This window comes from Hyperolius riggenbachi, chromosome 2 (genome assembly GCF_040937935.1).
Source record: "Hyperolius riggenbachi isolate aHypRig1 chromosome 2, aHypRig1.pri, whole genome shotgun sequence".
NCBI lineage: Eukaryota > Metazoa > Chordata > Amphibia > Anura > Hyperoliidae > Hyperolius > Hyperolius riggenbachi.
Window position 1 is genome coordinate 321351346 of NC_090647.1, and position 22761 is coordinate 321374106.

Consider the following 22761-nt stretch of genomic DNA (forward strand, 5'->3'; position numbering starts at 1 on the left):
TGCCGTTCTCTCCACTAGTTACCCATTACCCAGAGGATCCAGTTCAAACTCCTGACTCTAACATACAAAGCCCTCCATGAGTTGTGCCCTCTATACATCTCATCACTAATCTCAAGATATTGTCCCTCCCGCAACCTCCGCTCCTCCCAAGAAATTCTCCTGGCCTCTAAGCTGATCACCTCCTCTCATGCTCGCATCCAAGACTTTACACGAGCCTCATCTCTTATCTGGAACTCTCTTCCACAGCCTGTACGTCATGCTCCAAACCTGGATATCTTCAAACGCACTCTTAAAACACACCTTTTCAGACAAGCTTATAACATTCTATAGCCCTTATTTACTTATTTGACACAATGTAATCAGAGGCAAAGGGTCACTGCCTCATCCATCCTCCACCCCCTTACCTAATGTGTCCCCCACTACCCACTAGATTGTAAGCTCGCAAGGGCAGGGTCCTCCTCCTAATGTTTACTGTTTTTGTCACAATATTTGTGCTGCTTGGAACTCTGTTTTACAATTTGTTAGTATATCTATGTTTCCCTTGTCATCTTATTGTGCTTTGTAAAGCGCTGTGGAATATGTTGGCGCTATATAAATAAAAAATAATAATAATAATAATAATAATAATAATGTGGTCACCAGAAATTTCAAAAGTCCTAGGCTAATGAAAGTCAATAGTGGTGATTCCACAGGAGCAATTGTGATTTCCCTAAATTGCAATTGCGGGTTCTGCAACTTTTTGAGCTTTTTGTTCTCCAATACAAAGTATAGGATTGCTGTTATTCAAGGTAGACACCATGAGGTTAATCTAGAGCATAGCCTGCAGCAAGCGTTTAGACTCATCTCCCAGGGATCCAGACGCTGGCAGCCATTCTCTTTCCGATCCTCGGAGGCTCTGGATCCCTCTGGTGAGATTGCCATCTATCGTCTCGATGACACCCTTCAATCTCACTATAGGATTATAGCACCACCCAGAGGACAGAGGGAGAATTGCAGTGCTGAATCCCAGGGAGGTGAATAAGTGCAGGGGCTGCTGCAAGTCTCCGGGGGTATGATTTTTACTTGCTTTTAGGGTCTAAAAGCTTATGAAAAAATTGTACCTCTTTTAGACTAAAATCAAGAGAAAATCATACCGCCAGTAAGGTTAAAGAAAATCTGTAATAAAAAAACTCCCCTGGGGGGTACTCACCTCGGGTGGGGGAAGCCTCCGGATCCTATTGAGGCTTCCCCCGTCCTCCTCGGTCCCACAGCGGCGATGTAAATATTTACCTTTTGGCTCCAGCGCAGGTGCAGTATCCGCTCTTCCCACAGAGATAGGCGAAAATAGCTGATCTCCGTCGGGCCGCTCTACTGCGCAGGTGCAAGTCTCCTGCGCCTGCGCAGTAGAGTGGACCCGACGGAGATCGGCTATTTTCGCCTATCTCCATCAGAAGAGCCGCAACAGCACCCCCGCTGGAGCCCGAAAAGGTAAATATTGCATAGGCTGTCGGATTTGTCGCCTGTGTGTTCTGGGGGCTGCAGCGAGACCGCCGTGGGACACAGGAGGACGGGGGAAGCCTCGATAGGGTCCAGAGGCTTCCCCATACTGAGGTGAGTAACTTTTTTTCTGTACAGGTTTTCTTTAAAGGTTCAACAAATATATTTAAAGCAAACACCACCCTTGTGGACTGCCTTGACAAACTGCTTCATGAGTCCAGGCTTTATATGAGGTGGTTGAACGTTTTTTTTTTTTTTTTTTGCTCTAGGCCTCAATTCACAAAGCATAACCACATGCGGTAAAGCAAATAACAACTGATTTTATCCAACGTTTTGTGAAATGTCAATTCACTAAGGCTGTTGACTCATGGAAAATTAAAATTATTGACTAATGAGGTAAATTACCGATTTGTGAGGTAAACACTGCATAAATGCCAATTCACAAAGAATAGCGCAAGCAGTAAAACAAATGAGAAGTATGGTATGTTACTTCCAGCCTGGAGCTGTTGGTAAATAACAAAGATCCATTTGCGAGAAAGAAGGGAGGAAACTAATTAAACTATTAAGGCAAATAAGAAAGTAAATAAAACATATTTCCCTGATTTCATGTGTTATGTAACACAAATTCTCCATATTAATGTGTAGTAATTAAAAATTGTTATGATAATGGTTTTGAGCTGATACAAATTTTATGTCAACATTATGCAGCTTGGATTTGCATTTTACATGTCAGTTTAATAAACAAAAATGCTATTTGTATCACATCTGCCTTTTATTTTCCATGCACTGCAAAAATACAGCAAATACCACATGAGGTAAAAATGTTTGGGAATTGTCATAAAGTTGTTTGTTAAAATCTTACGACTGGTACACACAATGCAATTTGCAGATGGATCGATGCAATAATTTCCAGCATGTCGGATTTGCTCCAAATCGAAAGCGGGATTGATTTTCAGATTAGTACTGCACAAAATAGAATCTGTTCATGATCGAGAGCAGCAGAGGCGGCCTTAGAGTACGTGAGGCCTGGAGCGAGTGTGATACGTGGGGCCTAGAGCCATAAGTGTAGGACATCCACCATGCCACCATGCTCACTGGCTTGTCCACTTCTAATACAGTATGCCTTATTATTGTTTAAAAACAATTACGTTTGTCAAAGGCCACTAAGCCAACCAATAAACTGGAGATTGGTACTACGCTAGCTGGGAAGCTTGGGATAGATACTGGCTGGTGGGGAGCTAGGGGTGTGTACCAGACTGGCTGGGGATGGGCGCTTGGCTGAATGGGGAGCTCCCCATGCCTTTTCTGCAGCACCTCCAGGGGACAGGGTGATATGTGTTGTGTTTGTTGGCCTGACTTTGCTGGTTGACTCTGATTCTGTTGGTGGTATTGTAGAGTCTTTACCTGTTTAGCAAATTTCAAAATAAGATGCTCCTAAGTCCTGTTAGAGGTTGATTATCATAGACTCGCAGTGGTCGGCGCTGGGTCAGTGGTATTTTGCACACCCATGGCTGGGAGTACTATGCGCATTACGTAAATCAGCGGGTCAACGCCTGAGCATAAGCTTACCAGGAAGAACGGGGCTCTCATTGCGAGCGCAGTAGGACCCCTTCAGGTGCGGGACCTGGGGCGATCACCCTACTTGCCACACTTGCCCTCCCCTAAGGCCGCCTCTGGAGAGCAGATCGGACATGCCAGAAATTATATTGTGTGTATCAGCCATAAGTGAATACTCAATAAAAAAAAAATATTTTTTACCGCATGAGTAATTTACTGCACAAGAAATTTTTACCAAACAGGACAGTAGTGAAGCCTTTCTATTAATGAACTAGGTAGCTTTTCCCACACCAATATATGGTCTTGGAGGCCATACATTTCAGCTCCAACATTATTCTTTTGCAAGACTGTCCTATAAACAAACTAAGCATGGTTATTTAGTGTAGCCACTTTGTTGGTAGCATAGAGCTTGATAGGCAGTTGATGAATGCCTGATCAACGATTTGACTAAATGTATGGAATGAGCAAGCTGTAAAATATGGTCATTCGTGTTTATCCGCTGCCTTCGTTGCTGTCCCCCCAAATGTTAACTAATTTCGCACCCATTTCACAGCACACGAATCTGGCCCCTTACGGCCCAGAGCCTTTTTTTCATTTTTCTGTTTGTGATCTCTCTGATTGGCTCACAGTGAGCACCTGGTAAGGAGCCAATGAAACTGACTCTACCACTAGGCAGAATCTCAGCAGTCACATGACAGCCGAATCAGTGGCTGTAGTGAGCAGCGATTGGCCGCTGGAAACCGTAGAATTTACACTGCATCAAAGATAGAGAGTGTTACTGTTGCAGTCCCGAGCTGGTTAACGTGTGCCCCTCGCTGCCCATGCATTTAAATCTTTCCCCTGTCTGGTCACTGTGAGTCCAGCTACTCCTTTTTCTACATATTCAAGTCCCACATGGCTGCCACGTGGGAAGCGAATGAGGAAGGAGCAGCTGGACTCACAGCAGCAGGACAGATGAGAGATTTGAATGCATGGGCAGCGAGGGGCACATGAACATTTGGGGGGGCAGCAACGAAAGTGGCGAGATTGCAGATGATGCATCACAAGGCCGATTCCTGAGAGACTTCATGCTGAAATCGACCTGGAATCAGCCTGGTTGATGGGAAGACAACAGATCTCTCTCTCTCTGATCAGATATGATCAGAGATAGATCTGTTTCTTGGTCGATCTGCCCATACATCACTAGATAAATGAACAACTTTATTGTAAGAACCTGAGCCAATCCTTCCTAGTATACATTCAGTAATTACAACTATTGTGTGAATTGAAATGGCTAATAAACCTCATATCGCTGAACAAAATTATTCTTTTGTTCCCCATTGTTATATATCTAGAATAGTTTGTTCTTAATTTTATAAATCATTTACCGGGTATGTGTTTTGCTTTTTTAGAACATGCCTTCCTGTGTGGTGAAGCACTGTCCCTCTGGAAGCTGAATTCATGATTCCAATGCAATTATTCCTGTGATTCTTAAAAAACTTAATTGGCTAAAATCTTGTTTTGTTTACAAACTGGTCAGAACCATTGCAGATGGCATGGTTTTGCATTAAAAAAAAAAGATTTTGAACAATGCATATTAAAGCCAAACCGAACTCAAAATTGAACAAAGCAAATTTGTAACACGATTATGTTTACAACTGTAAATTATATGTATATTCTGAGTGCAGACCCTTCATTAAAATACTGCATGAACTCATACATGTCCAGCAATAAAACTTCTACTATTCAATACGTATCATCCTCCTTTCTCCCTGTCATGCATCTGCTCCATCTATATAGACTACAACCTAGGACATGTCACTCTAACATGCAAAGACAACTCAGCTCATTTCTCCAGCAAGTTTCATCAAGGTATAATAGGTGATATTTCCATACTCATTGCTTCGTCACCAGCCCCACTGCATGTTTTTTACTGTAATGCCAGGATATTGGAAAATACAGTATAAAATCTATTGTTTATTCTTCTTTGAGGCAGTATCTTACTAAGCTGAGTGATTGCACATTGTACAGAGCAGAGGTGAGCAGCATCTAAGCACAGGCGAGCAGCATCAGTATACAGAAATGGCTAACTACCATGTTGTCTTCTGTACTCAGAGCCATGGCCAACTGCTCCTGCAGCTATACACAGCTTCATTAAAATCAAGGGACTGCAGTTGTGAAAAATTGTAAAATTCAAAATACATGTGCATGCTTACATATCAAATGTACATTTGCTCCAGAGTAAAGTGCGCCATCATTATTTTCATCCTATGTCACTATCACAAATCTTACAAGTTTTGGACTAGTCCATATCCTAATGAGAGATTCTAAAAAATCCTTTATTTGCGAAAGCACCCCCTGGATGGCAGTGCACAGTGCAATTGCCAAAATAGTGTGCATCTGAGGAATATTTTGTAGGGAGTACTTTTGTAAAGAATAAAGGAAATACTGAGAATCCTCCATGAGGAGATGGACTAGTTCGCAATCTCTCAAAGCTGTGTTTACAACTTATTATAAAAGTGACATAGGGAAAAAATAATTTATAGTGCATTTTACTCTGAGACAGAGGTACATTTTATATGTATATACATACATTTTACAGATTTTCACCATAATGGACATTTAGTAGGGAAAGAGGCACAGTATGGTGTGTCTAAATTTCTCCTTATATCAGATCATCAAGCACATGTTGTAGAAACCCCAATGATGCAGACATATGCAGTGAGGGACTTAGTCTGAGGATATGTGCTAGGACCCTTTTACCAAGAGATTACTGTATTTTTTGGACTATAAGTCTCACTTTTTCTCCCCCAAAAGTGGGGGGAAAACGTCACTGCGTCTTATAGTCCAAATACACGGAGTTCCTGACTTGTGAACGCCTGACAATACCAACCTCCCACCCATCACAATGTCAGGACTCCCTGTACTGTGGCCATGCAGAGGAGGACACAGTGGGACAAACGGAGGACACAGGGGGACACAAGGTACAAGGGGGCATGAGGTACAAAGGGGGCATATTCCACAAGATGCCTCTTCAACATGGATGCATCAGGTTTAGTATATATGGTTTCCTCTGTTTTTTTCCTCTAAACCTAGGTGTGTCTTATAGTCAGGAGCGTCTTATAGTCCGAAAAATGCGGTATACATTTTTACCTTCAATTTATGAAAAAAACTATTTTTTTTTCTTTTTACATTTTTTCCATGTGGGACATTTCTTTGCATGTTCTTTACATTATCCATAGTAATTTTGGGGACAATAGCATGTTCGGGGCTTTGGAATAAAGTCATAGTCATTGAAACAAGTACAGACTACCCGGCAAGCTCATGGTAAAGCAGAACTCCTAGCAGTGTGTAAGGAGCTACAAAGGACCAAAAAGCCCTCTTACTAAAATGTTAAGCAAAACAGAAGGTATATGCGATAATTCAGGTTGGAGTGAGCATATGATGTCTCTCACGATGCATCACTGCTAAATATGCAAAACATTCTTTGCTGTCCCTGTAAGGCTACCACACCTCCAGAACTGCTGGAATGCAATGATGTGATGATGTGTATTTGTGTTAATTGTCCAGAGCCACAATAATCCAAAATGCATACAGACTGTTTCGCATTGGTTGATCCTCATCAGTGCATGGCATGGATTTACATATACAGAAGTGGTGCATCATGGGAGACATCTAATGCTCACTCCAACCTGAATTATCACAAATACCTTCTGTTTTAAGAAGGTAAGCGTTTTTTTTTTTATTGAAACAATGAAATGAAAAACAGACACTCTGAAAGCAGATGACAGATTTATGAGTTCTGATCAAAAACACCACATTCTGCTTGGAATTGCAAAGCTCAGAATTCCATCCATCATCCCACAAATCTGTGCTCTGTACACCTGACTGACCAGTATTCAGAGCATTTTTCCATTCTTGTTTGAATGTTCCTCCTTATTCCTGGCCACAAGCCAAATCCTTAAGGTTCCAGACTGGTGATTCACAGGAAAATGGTACATTTTCTTCTTTAAATTTTGTTTAAAAATTACCTATTCCAGTGCCAGCCTGAAATAACACAAAACACTTTTGTAATGCTAACCTAAGCACTTGTCTTGTGCAAATGTGTGTAATAGTAGATCACGTCTCATGAACATTATGGACAAACTGAATTGTGGCACACATTTTTGTTGTACTTATATTTCTACATGGTGTCTGACTCATAAAGACTAACTATTAGAAAGCTAATCTCCTAAAACATGATTACATTTCAAGTTGTACTTGTCATTTTGACTAACTGAAAGGTAGCCAATGGCAACGTTTATAACTAATCAAATAGCGATATCAGATACCGACATTCTGGGTAAGCCCTAAATACTGATAGAGATAAACGCTGAGATATGTGCATTGTTTTACAAAGGGATTTCCCTCCCAACTAATTGCCTGTCTGACTCACTGGCTTTCAAGTAGACTCTCTGTCTGATAAATTATATCAAAACAACAGGTGAAACCACATCATCTTGCATCACCTATAGTAAACCTGCTGAGTAATAAGTTACCATAGGGAAATATGTACTATATTTTTCTGTAGGATAAATATTATCCCATGTGGCAAATAAGAAAATGGGGTCCAATACAAACTTTTTGTATTTAGGTAATCAAAGCCTAATAGGTCACAATGATTCCGCACACATTAAAATTGAAAATACATTTTTATATAACTATACAGTATAAGAAGTGACTGAACTCAGGACTATACCCTAAAAACTGATATGTTTTAACTGATCAGTTCTTACGGTGTAGTGCACTATGAAAAGGTCTTCAGTTAAAATGCATAGATGCGAACTGAGCCATATGCAAACAGGGTTATTTCCTTCACCCGGCTGTACATCGCTGACTTCTATTCCCCTTCCTTCCTGTCTAATTTTTCCCATTTTTCCACCTGGTTCAAGGGCAGGTGCTAAAGGGGTGTGGCCAAATACATACACTAAGCAGCCCATAAAAAACATGAAAGTTTTATGTTTAAAATGAAGGACATTTATTTTCAAATTAACTGTAACGATAGGTGTCAGCAACCAGAGAGAGAATCTGATTCTTGGCGATCTGCAGTATCCCCAAAAATACAGATATACCTGATTATTGGGGATCTGCAGAATCGCCAATAATCAAATATGTCTAACCTTTAGATACCTGAGTGTGTAAGTGTTTTGGTGCAACAGTAACCTTTGGACCACCGGGGTAGCAGGTGGTCCAATAAGTAGAGAAGTCCCTACTGCAGTCAAGGACACCTGGAGAGGGAGTCCCTGACTGATAAGGAGCAGTGTCCCCTCTGTAGAGCAGGGGACCCCTGCGGAAAGGCTGGACACCCTGCGGGGGGTGACAGCCAGAAGGTCGGACAGGCCGGGTCGGCAACAGAGTATCAGATATGCAAAGTACCAAATCAGAGATCAGAAGAATAGTCAGGAAAGCTACGGGTCATAACAGATATCAGAACAAGGCCTAGTCTGAGGTGTGAGGTCCGTGATCTCAACACCCTGGAACTATGCTAGAGAATAACACAGATGATATACAGTATTCCTAGTCTGGGGTGTGAGGGCCGTGATCTCAACACCCTTGGACTATGCTACAGAATAACACAGATGATATACAGTAACTGGCTAAGTGTGGATTCCCAGGTCCTCCTGGTTCCACCACACTGAAGGATCTGACTAAGGTCTGAGTGCTAACACATAGGCATTCGCAACGCCAGACAACCAGCAACTGAACAGCAGGAGATATATATATAGTAAAGCGCTCCACAGCGCCGCCCAGCTCCCATCAACCAATCCCTGACTGATCAGGGATCAGCTGACCGCTCTGATCAGCTGATCTTCCTCCTACTGGCATAAAAAGCCTGTCTTGCAGCGCGCGCGCAGCTCTCCATCTGTGTGCACTACCAGGTCCAGACAGCCCAGATACATGTTGCTGCGGACAAACCGCCGCATCAGACGCGGAATCAGCCACCTTACTGTCAAAACATGCGGCGGCTTTTCCGCTATTCATCACAGTATCCCCCCCCCCCCCCCCCCCCCCGAGGAGTGGACTCCGGACACTTTCCACCAGGCTTTCCAGGATGTAAATCATGGAACTCTTTCTTCAAATCCTCCGCATGCATGCGGCAATCTGGCACCCAAGATCTCTCCTCTATGCCATATCCTTTCCAGTGGACCAGATACTGCACGGAATTCTGCACCAGGCGAGAATGCAGAATCTTTTCAATCTCATGCTCTGGTTGGTCATCCACCAACACGGGGGGAAGAGGAGTCCACCTGTACAGCTGGTTTCAACAGGGACACATGGAACGATCTCACACCTTTCATGCTGGGTGGGAGATCAACAGCATATGTGACATTATTAATCTTCTTGGCCACTGGAAATGCTCCTATAAATTTAGGACCTAGCTTGGGTAACAATTGTTTCAAGGCCAAATGACGAGTGGATACCCACACCAGATCTCCAGGGGAGAATCTCCACTCTACCGACCGATGTTTATCTGCCTGCTTCTTCTGGGTTTGGAAAGCTTTCCCTAGGTTCCTCTTAACCATTCCCCAAATCTCTTTCAAGGCCCTCTGCCAGTCCTCCAGAGCTGGAAAAGGAGTTGATGTGACTGGCAAAGGAGCAAACTTAGGTGATCTACCAGACACCACTTGAAAAGGGGAATACCCAGAAGGAGAGCTTTTCAGATTGTTGTGCGCAAACTCTGCAAACGGCAAAAACTTTACCAAATCCGTTTGCGCATCAGCAACATAGCACTTGAGAAATTGTTCCAGGGACTGGTTAACTCTCTCGGTCTGGCCGTTGGTCTGAGGGTGGTAGCCTGATGAGAATGCGAGTTCCATGTCTAATTGATGGCAAAAGGCCCTCCAAAATTTTGAAACAAATTGGACTCCCCGATCTGACACTACATTTTCCGGAATGCCATGCAGCCGGAAGATGTGCTGGATGAAGAGATCAGCCAGTTCCTGGGCCGAGGGAAGTCCTTTCAGAGGGACAAAGTGCGCCATCTTACTGAAACGATCTACTACCACCCAAATGACCGACTTGCCTTCAGACCGAGGGAGTTCACCCACAAAATCCATGGAAATATGAGTCCAAGGTTCATTGGGGCCTGGCAAAGACTGTAACGTGCCCACGGGGGCCTGACGAGAGGGCTTACTCCTCGCACAGATCGTGCACTCCCTTACAAATTCCTTACAATCAGACGCCAAACTAGGCCACCAGGCACATCTAGCCAGTAGATCCTGAGTTCTGGTGGCTCCAGGATGACCGGCATTCTTGTGAGAATGAAAAAACTGTAGAATTTGTAACCGAAAGGGCAGTGGCACAAACATGAACCCCTCTGGCTTCCCCTCTGGAACATCCTGTTGATAGGGACTCAAAGTGGTTGACCAATCTCTCCAAGTCTCAGTGGCTGCCAGGACTACCTTTGGAGGCAGGATAGTCTCCGGATCAGTAGACTGCACTGACTCAGGCTCAAAACACCTAGAGAGTGCATCAGCCTTGATATTCTTACTTCCGGGAGTATACGTGATTATAAATCTAAATCTAGCAAAAAACAGGGACCACCGGGCCTGAAGGGGCTAAGTCTCTTAGCCCCATCGATATACTCCAAATTCTTATGGTCTGTGTAAACCGTGATAACATGTTCTGCACCCTCCAGCCAGTGTCGCCATTCCTCAAAAGCTATTTAAAGGCTAGGAGCTCCCGGTTGCCGATGTCATAATTTTTCTCGGCAGGTTAAAATCTGCGAGAAAAGTAAGCGCATGGATGTAGCTTGCCCTGCAATCCTGACCTCTGTGACAACACCGCTCCTACCCCCACCTCTGAGGCATCAACCTCTACAATGAAGGGAAAGGCGACGTCAACATGCCTCAGTATTGGGGCAGAACAGAACAGCTTCTTTAAAGTCGAGAAGGCCGTATGAGCCTCAGGTGACCAATGATGAGTATCAGCCCCCTTCTTGGTGAGACTGGTGAGAGGAGAGATGATGGTAGAGTACCCCTTAATAAACCTTCTGTAGTAATTGGCAAACCCCAGGAACCTCTGGAGTGCCTTCAGCCCCACGGGCTGAGGCCAGTCCAGGACAGCAGAAACATTCCCTGGGTCCATCGAGAGACCAGAAGTGGAGATGATGTAACCTAGGAAGGCTACCGACTCTACCTCAAAGAGGCATTTCTCTAGTTTGGCATACAGCTGATTCTGTCGTAACCTCTCTAATACCCATCTGACATGCTTGCAATGTTCAGCGAGGTTGGACGAAAAGATTAGTATATCGTCCAAATAAACCAGAACAAACTTCCCCAACACTTCCCTGAAAACTTCATTGATTAACTCCTGGAAGACGGCTGGCGCATTGCACAACCCGAAGGGCATCACCAGGTACTCGTAATGCCCATCGGGTGTGTTAAAGGCTGTCTTCCATTCATCCCCATCTCTGATGCGAACCAGATTGTATGCACCCCTGAGATCTAGCTTTGAAAAAATCTTGGCGTTGGTCACCTGTGTGAATAAATCGTCAATCAATGGTAAAGGGTAGCGATTTTTCACAGTGATCTTATTCAGACCTCTGTAATCAATACAGGGGCGGAGACCTCCGTCTTTTTTCTTACCCGGAAAAAACCCTGCCCTGCTGGTGACCGAGAGGGACGTATGAACCCTTTCGCCAAGTTTTCCCTGATGTATTCCTGCATAGCTAGTTTCTCTGGCCCAGACAGATTATAAAGATGACCTCTGGGCGGCATACAACCAGATCTCAGATCGATAGGACAATCAAAGGCACGATGGGGGGGAAGCTTGTCTGCTGACTTTGGGCAAAAGACATCAGCAAATTCTGCGTATTGTCTTGGTACACCTTCAACTTGAACGTTGGTATTACCCAGGGTTACTTTCGCTAAACAATGATGATCACAGTGGGACGACCAGCTCGTTAGCTGACCCGTAACCCAGTCTATCTGAGGTGAGTGGATTTGTAACCAGGGCATGCCAAGAATGACGGTAGAGGTTGCCATATGCAAGACCAGAAATTGCAGACTCTCCCCATGTAAAACCCCCACCTTGAGATGCACATTAGGAGTCTGGGACAAGGGGCGGTTACTCTGCAGAGGAGAGTCATCTACCGCAGTGACCAAGATCGGTTGATTCAAGGGAAGCATGGGTATACCCAATCTTTTTGCAAACTCGTAATCGATAAAATTAACTGCTGAACCAGAATCAATAAAGGCTTCCGTAGAAGCAGTCTGACCCTCCCATGTGACCGAACAAGGGAGTAACAGATGATCATTATGTAGAGGTAAAGACTGCGCGCCCAGGGTATTACCTCTGACTACACATAGGCGGCAGCGTTTCCCGACTTCTTGGGACAGTTCCGCACTATATGACCCTCCTCTGCACAGTATAGACAAAGCTGCTCCGTCTTCCTACGATTCTTCTCTGAACGAGTTAATTTGGAGTGACCAATTTGCATTGGCTCAGGTGGTGGTGAGGTAGGGGGAGACGTGGCATAGGAGACATATCTAACCCTGTCTTTACCACGGGTTTGCTTTTGGTATCGTAACCGACGATCCGCACGCACTGCCAGAGAGATTGCTTCCTCAAGTGTCTTAGGTTCAGGGTATCCCAACATCAGCCCAGAAACTGCGTCTGACAACCCCGATAAAAAACAATCTAGTAGTGCAAAAGCCCCCCACCTAGCCGACACTGACCACTTCCTGAACTCAGCCGCATAGACCTCCACTGGATCCTTGCCTTGACGCAAGGTTTTTAGCTTCCGCTCAGAGGTAGACGCAATGTCTGGGTCGTCATAAATTATGGCCATGGACTTGAAGAATTCTTCAACTGACCTAAGTGCTTCATGCCTTGTTGGTAAATTATACGCCCAGGTTTGAGCATCCCCTGAGAGTAAGGTTTTGATAAAGGTAATTCTCTGTACCTCTGTCCCTGACAGATTAGGCCTCAATTCAAAATATGACATCACACGATTCTTAAAATTCTGAAAGTCAGATCTATGGCCAGAAAACTTTTCCGGTACAGACATTCTCAAGTCTGTGACTGGAGGGGATCGCACTGAATTGACAGTTGTCTGTAGGACTTGTAGTGACCCAGATAAAGCAGAGATCTGGGCCTGCTGACCGTCCATCACTCTGATGAGATTTTCCACCGAGGTGGTGAGTGTGTCCAGACGAGTGCTAAGTGCGTCCATATTGTTTTGGTCTAGCATTCTGTAACGATAGGTGTCAGCAACCAGAGAGAGAATCTGATTCTTGGTGATCTGCAGTATCCCCAAGAATACAGATATACCTGATTATTGGGGATCTGCAGAATCGCCAATAATCAAATATGTCTAACCTCTAGACACCTGAGTGTGTAAGTGTTTTGGTGCAACAGTAATCTTTGGACCACCGGGGTAGCAGGTGGTCCAATAAGTAGAGAAGACCCTACTGCAGTCAAGGACACCTGGAGAGGGAGTCCCTGACTGATAAGGAGCAGTGTCCCCTCTGTAGAGCAGGGGACCCCTGCGGAAAGGCTGGACACCCTGCGGGGGGTGACAGCCAGAAGGTCGGACAGGCCGGGTCGCCAACAGAGTATCAGATATGCAAAGTACCAAATCAGAGATCAGAAGAATAGTCAGGAAAGCTACGGGTCATAACAGATATCAGAACAAGGCCTAGTCTGAGGTGTGAGGTCCGTGATCTCAACACCCTGGAACTATGCTAGAGAATAACACAGATGATATACAGTATTCCTAGTCTGGGGTGTGAGGGCCGTGATCTCAACACCTGGATGGGACTATGCTAGAGAATAACACAGATGATATACAGTATTCCTAGTCTGGGGTGTGAGGTCCGTGATCATAACACCCTGGAACTATGCTAGAGAATAACACAGATGATATACAGTATTCCTAGTCTGGGGTGTGAGGGCCGTGATCTCAACACCCTGGAACTATGATAGAGAATAGCACAGATGATATACAGTAACTGGCTAAGTGTGGATTCCCAGGTCCTCCTGGTTCCACCACACTGAAGGATCTGACTAAGGTCTGAGTGCTAACACATGGGCATTCGCAACGCCAGACAACCAGCAACTGAACAGCAGGAGATATATATATAGTAAAGCGCTCCACAGCGCCGCCCAGCTCCCATCAACCAATCCCTGACTGATCAGGGATCAGCTGACCGCTCTGATCAGCTGATCTTCCTCCTACCGGCATAAAGAGCCTGTCTTGCAGAGCGCGCACAGCTCTCCATCTGTGTGCACTACCAGGTCCAGACAGCCCAGACACATGTTGCTGCGGACAAACCGCCGCACTGGACGCGGAATCCGCCGCCCTACCGTCAGAACATGCGGCGGCCCCCACGCCATTCCTCCCATGTGCACCACCAGTTCCAGACAACCCAGACGCATGCTGACGCGGACAAACCGCCGCATCAGACGCGGAATCAGCCGCCTTACTGTCAGAACATGCGGCGGCTTTTCCGCTATTCATCACATTAACATTTTCTTCATAATACTGGCAACTACTCTAATCCATGTGTTTCAGCATGCAAACAGACATTTCACTTACCTGGCAGCAAGCTGTAGGTTTTATGTACCATATTTTTTATACATGGGATGGGTTGAAGAATTTATTGCTCATGATTATGCACATGTGAGCTCTCTTTATTTATTGAAAGATATAGGGCTCGATTCAGTAAACGGTGCTAACCCAGTTAGCACACCTAAAGGCTTTGGGAGTGCTAACTAGGGTGCTAAGTAGTTAGCACATACCAACTACTTAGCACCGTAGTTAGCACATGCAAACTTAGCACCGTAGTTAGCACATGCAAACTACTACTTAGCACCGTGCTAACTAGGGTTCTAAGCTCCATGGTTAGATACCCCTGGTCTTGCTAATTATGATCTTGTAAAAGAGCTGAGCTCTATATATTATGTGACGATTATTATATTATTGTTAACGATAGCTCTCATCTTCCACAGTGATAATTGATGCTGAAGCTACTGTTGGAAAAGTTAGGAGGCGCACTGCTACACTGCGTATTCTGTCATATGTTCCTTTTCTTTGTTGAATAAACACTGATTTTCTTTTAAAAACTAGGGTGCTAAGTAGTTTACATGTGCTAACTACGGTGCTAAGTAGTTTACATGTGCTAACTACGGTGCTAAGTAGTTTGCATGTGCTAACTACTTAGCACATGCAAAGCATGTTAGCACATGCAAAGTGGCTTTTCACTGGCGTGCTAACACTTAGCACCCTTTTCTGAATCAAGCCCATAGAGTCCCATTTAGTGTCCAATTAAATGCGTGGAGTGGTGTGACCACGAGCTATTTTGTTTTAGTTTGCAAGGTGAACAGACCTGCAACACCATCTTAAAGTCAATGGGAATCATTGGGGAAAAAAAAAACAAAAAAAAAAACAGCCAGATACTTACCTAAGGAGAGGGAAGGCTCTGGGTGCTCCGGGTGGGTGCTACCGGTCCCCTTGTTGCAGTGCTAGCTTCCCCGTTTGAATACCCCCGCCACAGGGGACTTCAAAAGCCTTTGGGAGCCGAGTCCTCCTGAAGACAGGTGGCTCCATAATGTGCATGCAAAATTGCACGAAAGAGGGAGCTTGTGTGTGCGCAGTATGGAGCGGCCTGTCTTCAAGACCACTCAGGCTCCCAAAGTCTTCCAAAGCCTCCCTTCGGCATCGGAGAGAGCAGTATTTGACCAGCGGGGAGCCAGCGCTGGAAAGCGGAGTATTTCCAGCGGGGAGCCAGCGCTGGAAAGGGGACCAAGAGAGGAGCTAGAAGGCTCTATAAGACCCAGAACCTTCCCTCTCCTTAAATACAGTGGGTTGCAAAAGTATTCGGCCCCCTTGAAGTTTTCCACATTTTATCATATTACTGCCACAAACATGAATAAATTTTATTGGAATTCCACATGAAAGACCAACGCAAAGTGGTGTACACATGAGAAGTGGAACGAAAATCATACATGATTCCAAACATTTTTTACAAATAAATAACTGCAAAGTGGTGTGTGCATAATTATTCGTCCCCCTTTGATCTGAGTGCAGTCAGTTGCCTATAGACATTGCCTAATGAGTGCTAATGACTAAATAGAGTGCACCTGTGTGTAATCTAATGTCAGTATAAATACAGCTGCTCTGTGAGGGCCTCAGAGGTTGTCTAAGAGAATATTGGGAGCAACAACACGTGAAGTCCAAAGAACACACAAGACAGGTCAGGGATCAAGTTATTAAGAAATTTAAAGCAGGATTAGGCTACAAAAAGATTTCCAAAGCCTTGAACATCCCACGGAGCACTGTTCAAGCGATCATTCAGAAATGGAAGGAGTATGGCACAACTGTAAACCTACCAAGACAAGGCCATCCACCTAAACTCACAGGCCGAACAAGGAGAGCGCTGATCAGAAATGCAGTCAAGAGACTCTGGACGAGCTGCAGAGATCTACAGCTCAGGTGGGAGACTCTGTCCATAGGACAACTATTAGTCATGCACTGTACAAAGTTGGCCTTTATGGAAGAGTGGCAAAAAGAAAGGCATTGTTAACAGAAAGCATAAGAAGTCCCGTCTGCAGTTTGCCACAAGCCATGTGGGGGACACAGCAACCATGTGGAAGAAGGTGCTCTGGTCAGATGAGACCAAAATGGAACTTTTTGGCCAAAATGCAAAACGCTATGTGTGGCGTAAAACTAACACTGCACATCACTCTGAACACACCATCCCCACTGTCAAATATGGTGGTGGCAGCATCATGCTCGGGGGGTGCATCTCTTCAGCAGGGACAGGGAAGGTGGTCAGAGTTGATGGGAAGATGGATGGAGCCAAATACAGGGCAAACTTGGAAGAAAACCTCTTGGAGACTGCAAAAGACTTGAGACTGGGGCGGAGGTTCACCTTCCAACAGGACAATGACCCTAAACATAAAGCCAGGGCAACAATGGAATGGTTTAAAACAAAACATATCTATGTGTTAGAATGGCCCAATCAAAGTCCAGATCTAAATCCAATCGAGAATCTGTGGCAATATCTGAAAACTGCTGTTCACAAACGCTGTCCATCTATTCTGACTGAGCTGGAGCTGTTTTGCAAAGAAGAATGGGCAAGGATTTCAGTCTCTAGATGTGCAAAGCTGGTATAGACATACCATAAAAGACTGGCAGCTGTAATTGCAGGAAAAGGTGGTTCTGCAAAGTATTGACTCAGGGGGGCCGAATAATTACGCACACACCACTTTGCAGTTATTAATTTGTAAAAATTGTTTGGAATGATTTATGATTTTCGATCCACTTCTCACGTGTACACCACTTTGTATTGGTATTTCACCTGGAATTCCAATAAAATTGATGCATGTTTGTGGCAGTAATGTGACAAAATGTGGAAAACTTCAAGGGGGCCAAATACTTTTGCAACCCACTGTAAATATCTGGCTGATGTTTTTAAAAATGATTCCAATTGACTTTAACCTTTTGACACACTAGCATTGTCGTCTGCAGCATTGGGCAAGAGGGGTTAGCCCCTTCCCGGCCAACAGCCGTCCCCTTCCCCGGCCGCCTGCTCCATCGCCACCAGCTGCCACCACTTCCTCTCCGTCCCCGCAACACAGACCTCAGATCAGGGATACCAGAGAGGCGGCGAGAGGCAGAGCAGGGCACACGCTACCCTCAGAATGCGAACACTTTAATGCGGAAGTGATGACACTGGTCACTTCCGCATGTGAAGTGTAGGGGTCCAGGCAGATAGCGTGCACCCTGCTCTGCCTCTCGCCGCTTCACCGATCACCCTGATCTGAGGTTTGGACTGTGAGTAGGCCAGGCAGCCCCCAGCCCTGCATAGCGCCCAGCAAAGCTCCCAGCCATGCAAACTGCCCAGCAAAGCCCCCAGGCCAGCAAAACTCCCAGCCCTGCAAAGCGCCCAGCAAAGCACACTAGCTGGAATTATTAGTTCCACATGAACATGTATGGATTGTCAGATAGTTAGGATTGTTTCCATGTATGGTGGTCTCACCAGATAAAAGATATTAAGTCAACGTTAATGAGCTTATGCAGTTACTGCCATAAACATGATTAAAATCCCGTTGTTTGTAGACCTGCCGAACTGGGCTCTGGCCCCTGGTGGGCCCTTCTCTTCTCTCTCCTTCCTTTTCTTCCTCTTCATTTTCTTCTCCTTTCTCTGTCCTTTCTGGCTCTTTCTTGCCTAATTTTCCTCTCGGTTGAAATAACCATCTGGTGCCTTTACCTGGTGCTGTCCCAAGACCACCTCAATTGTGGGTAATTATTATCGTTATTAATGTATGTTTAGAGTTGGTAACATCTCCTCTGGGATTCTGAGTCCAAGTTACAGATACCTTACACTTAGAAGTAAATTATTGTTTATTGCGCTTAGGTAGCCTAGAGTATCCTTGGCAATGTGATCTCCATATCTCAGAGTTGTTGTTTGCTGATGTTTGCCTGAACCTGCTTTATTGAGTTGTATTCTTGCTGTGTACTCAAGGACGCAATTAGATGGTGGTCTGTATAGGATAAATTTAAAATAACACCAATGGACCAGATGGATTATTGTACTTGTAATGTTCTCTGTTATTGGTTACTCAATAAAAATCTATTGAAACAAAAAAAAATCCCGTTGTTTGAACAGAAATATTTAGGCAGTCCCTGTTTGTATGTAGAGCCTAACCTTTTAGCTAACTAGTAATGTCAAAATTCCCTGCTTTAGGTAATAAGTTATTTTAGGTCCTGTTGTTATGCAAAGGGAGCTGTTTGCTAAAATACAATGGTTTTACTTTCTGCCTACTGCCCAGACTGTTTAGTGTCCCCCAATCTGTTCAGCACACAGACCATCCAGTCAGATACAACTGATGTGAAGCTGAAGTATCTGAAATTAGGCACGCCGCCAGGCCAGTAGGGAACACATGAACACAATAACAATTTGCTATGCACACTTTTATAGTAAAAGGCTGCAACCACTGATTCTAATATAAACAAAAAAAGGGAAATTGGTCCCTTCTGTCTGTTCTAAAGGTGGCCATACATCAGGTGACTTGGCGGCTGATCGACCGTCCAATTCGATTGTTATAATCGAACTGGATGAAAATCGGTGCCACCAAGTGCATGCCCGACCGACAATGCGACCAATTTTGGGATGAAAATTGGTCGCATACTCAATCGCGCATGCTGTAAGATGTTGGGCTGATTTGCTCGATCAGGTGCACGGGAGGAACGGCATGAAATTTTGTGACGATCGACGAACATGACGAAACCCCTGGCACTGTCCCACCAATGAAAAATGTTGTCACCCCCCCCCCCCTCCTGGTTCCCCGTGCAAGGTATACATTACCTGTCCACTGCCCCGGGCGCACTCCTTGCTCCATACACCCATGCCCCACGTGGTTTTCTAGTAAGGGTGGGAGTGCAAAGTCACACATGCACGCCCTTACTAGGAAACCATGTGGGACTTGGTGTATGCAGAATGGAGGAATCCTGGAAGCCAGCGGGGGACAAGCGCAGGCCGCGGACAGGTAATGTATACTTTCCACTGGGTACCGGAGAGACATTTTTCAGTGTCGGGGCAGCGAGGCGGTAGATGCGGTGCACAGGGCAGATTCCGGAACGATTTCAGATTGAAATCTGGAATTGGCCAGTGGTGTATGGGCAGCTGACAGATCTCTCTCTAATCAGTCTCGATCAGAGTGAGATTTGTCTCTTGGTCGAATCTGCCCGTACATCGCTAGATGTATGGGTACCTTAAAGAGACACTGAAGCGAGACTAAATCTCGCTTCAGCTCTCATATATATCAGGGGCACGTGTGCCCCTGCTAAAACGCCGCTATCCCGCAGCTAAACGGGGGTCCCTTCACCCCCAACCCACCCCCCGCAAAAGTTGGTCGCTAGGTTGGTCGTAGAATTTCCCTTCCTGGAGGCAGGGCTAACGGCTGCAGCCCTGCCTCCAGTCGCGTCTATCAGACGCGCATCGCCGCCTCTCCCCCGCCTCTCTCAGTGAAGGAAGACTGAGAGGGGCGGGGGAGAGGCGGAGATACGCGTCTGACAGACGCGCGTGGGGCAGAGCTGAGGCGGCTAGCCCTGCCCCAATGCGGAAGCGCTCCCCCGCATTACGGAGGGGATTTGGGGGGACAGGGACCCCCGTTAAGCCGCTGGATAGAGGCGGTTTAGCAGGGGCACAAGTGCCCCTGCTATATATGAGGTCTGAAGCGAGATCTATTATCGTTTCAGACTCTCTTTAAGTGTGGGGAAAGAAAAAGGTTAACACAACTGATACTTACTAAAACAATATGGTTCTCCGGGTAACATCTCTTCAGACAGCAGGTTTGTCTGCACTACTCAATAAAGGTAAACAGCTGAAAAATGACTTTTGGTAATCATTGAACAAATGTAATACAATTATTACAACGCCAGGGGAGTTCTTTAGTGTTAGGTAGCACCAGGGGAATTTTATAGTTAGGTAGCGTCCTTAGTGTTAGGCACCTCCTGAGGAGTTTTAGCGGTAGGCACCACCACAGGGGATCGGTTAGTGTTAGCCTTCGAGAGGGACGGCTAGAGTTAGGATATGGTTAGGTCAGTAAAGATTACAGATATTTTACTATCAGAATTAACTAGTAGAATATCAGTTATTTTACCAAATATTCTACTAGCAGCTATCTCTGGTACCTTTTTTTTTTACAAGGGGCCCTTTTTAGGTGTATACGCTGCAACAGTCTTATATAAAAAATGGTGCTCATACATATTTCTTAGACAGAAGATTTTGGAATCTGACTGACTTGTTATTGATGTTTTAACATCTAGAACATGAGGATGGCATTGTGTTCAACTTTTCCTTCCCCCTACAGTATTTCGCCTAGAAGTAGTTAGACCTCCCAACTGTCAGGGCCCATTCACACTAGAGCGTTTTGCCGGCAATTTCGGCAAAACACTCAAGCACTAGCACTTTTTAAAGCGCTAGTGCAATAATATCCTATGGGCTCATTCTCACTTGGGTGATTTGCATTAATCGCTGACGATTAACCCAAATCACCAAACACAAACGTGTAGCCTGCACCATTTTCAGGCGATTTCCTGGTGATCGCGTTTCAGTGCTATAGAAGCGCTATACGCGATAGATAAAAAATTCGCCAAGTGTGAATGGTGATTTTTTTGTGTTCAACGCAAAAAAAAAACACCTGAGCAAAATGCTAGCAAAAGCACTAGCGTTTTGCGTTTAGCAAGTGTGAATGGGCGCTCACAATGTGTCTGCACTGCAATGGTGCTTTGCAATGCACAACTCCCTATTCTATGCAAAGCTAAGGACTCTTCTCAACTTTCATACCTGGGGATGGAGATTTCACACATGGAGATGGCCTAATTTCTGTCTGCCTGCTTCATTTTAGGAATATGTAGGCATATAATAAGTGGCATATAGTGGGCTGAAAACTAGAGCTGAAGGGGATGCACATACTCTCTTGGTCTCTTTCCAACTGCTATGCAGGGGGAATGGGAGCCTGTATAGCTTTTATGGAGCACCCCAACACTGTCATTTTGTTTGTTATATTATTGTAAACACAAACAATAAACAGGTCAAAGCTGAACAAATGTACATTTTTATAACATAATCAAAGCTCCCCTGTGCATTACCATTCTTCAAGCAGGTCTTAAGTTACTCCTTGAGTCATGCATGAGAGATAGAAAACCCTACGTTTTCACCAGGCTAACCTCAAACCGTGAAACATTCAACCCAACCCAGCCCTATTCTATAATGGACTAACACCAGTAAGATGATATATATGCAATTTTTCACATATCTGTTATGATCAGGTACAAAACAGACACAAATGTTTTCCCATCATAGGCAAACACGGGGGGGATTAAAGCTGCCCAGAATCCCCCCTCAGACCAGGGCTGGTGCAGTGTCTGGGGACAGGCACAAGATGAGACTACAGGTATCCTGCAGCTCACAGCACTTCCCTCTGTCTTTCCCTGCTACAGTTGACTTTGAATGTAGCAGCCGCGTATGTACAGAGCATGGAGCAGCAGTGTGTGTACAAAGCATGGAGCAGCAGCATGTGTACAGAGCATAGAGCAGCAGTGTGTGTACAGAGCATGGAGCAGCAGCATGTGTACAGAGCATAGAGCAGCAGTGTGTGTACAGAGCATGGAGCAGCTCTAGGGATCTTGACAGAGCACAAAGCCAGGTATGAGCACAGCCCTGTGCCCCTGCTATGTGCTTCTGTGTCCCTGCTTCATTACCAATGTCAGCTTTCCTCATTATTATCTGTATCCTAACTGCTCCTTAACTATCCCATTGTTGATCGGGAGCAGATCGGACATTTAATAATAATAATTGTCAGATCCTGTGAGTCGGACAGGAAACTGCATTATGTGTCCCCTGCATGATGACCTACCATATTATTATACTGTATTGTGCGTGGCTGAGGGAGACCTTTCAGGAATCCCCCCCTTGAAAATCCTGGGTTTGCCCCTGCACATTGGTGTTTTTTTTTTCATCAATCAAAAAGTTTTATTGAAGGGGTTCGACATTACAAGGCATACGCAGTGATCAAAGTTTTACATTTCGGAGATGTAGCATAATATATATAAAAGGACGTAGTACAAAATCCAAATATGAATACAGATAAACAGGTAGGTGTAAACATAAGTATACATTGTAGCAGTGTAAAGGAATAGAAAATGAACATCAGAGGTTTGGGGGTATCAATGGCATAGCTAGGCATTATTTAACC

General features: G+C 44.9%; 1 protein-coding gene across 3 annotated transcripts in view; it reads left to right on the plus strand.

The window, feature by feature from the left end:
* LOC137546582 (uromodulin-like) overlaps positions 1-22761 on the plus strand; it is a 73676-nt gene that overhangs the window by 37348 nt on the left and 13567 nt on the right. The window contains exon 11 of one of the 3 annotated variants that reach the window (XR_011026294.1): positions 4425-4500. The exons of 1 other annotated variant lie outside the window; for it this stretch is intronic. Coding sequence is in view for 1 of the 2 variants with exons in the window: in XM_068269228.1 (XP_068125329.1) it covers positions 4425-4477 (53 nt within the window). In the remaining variant the exon portion in view is untranslated. Of the gene's footprint in view, positions 1-4424; positions 4706-22761 lie in introns of those variants that run through there. One more of the 3 variants, XM_068269228.1, reaches the window with a different exon arrangement.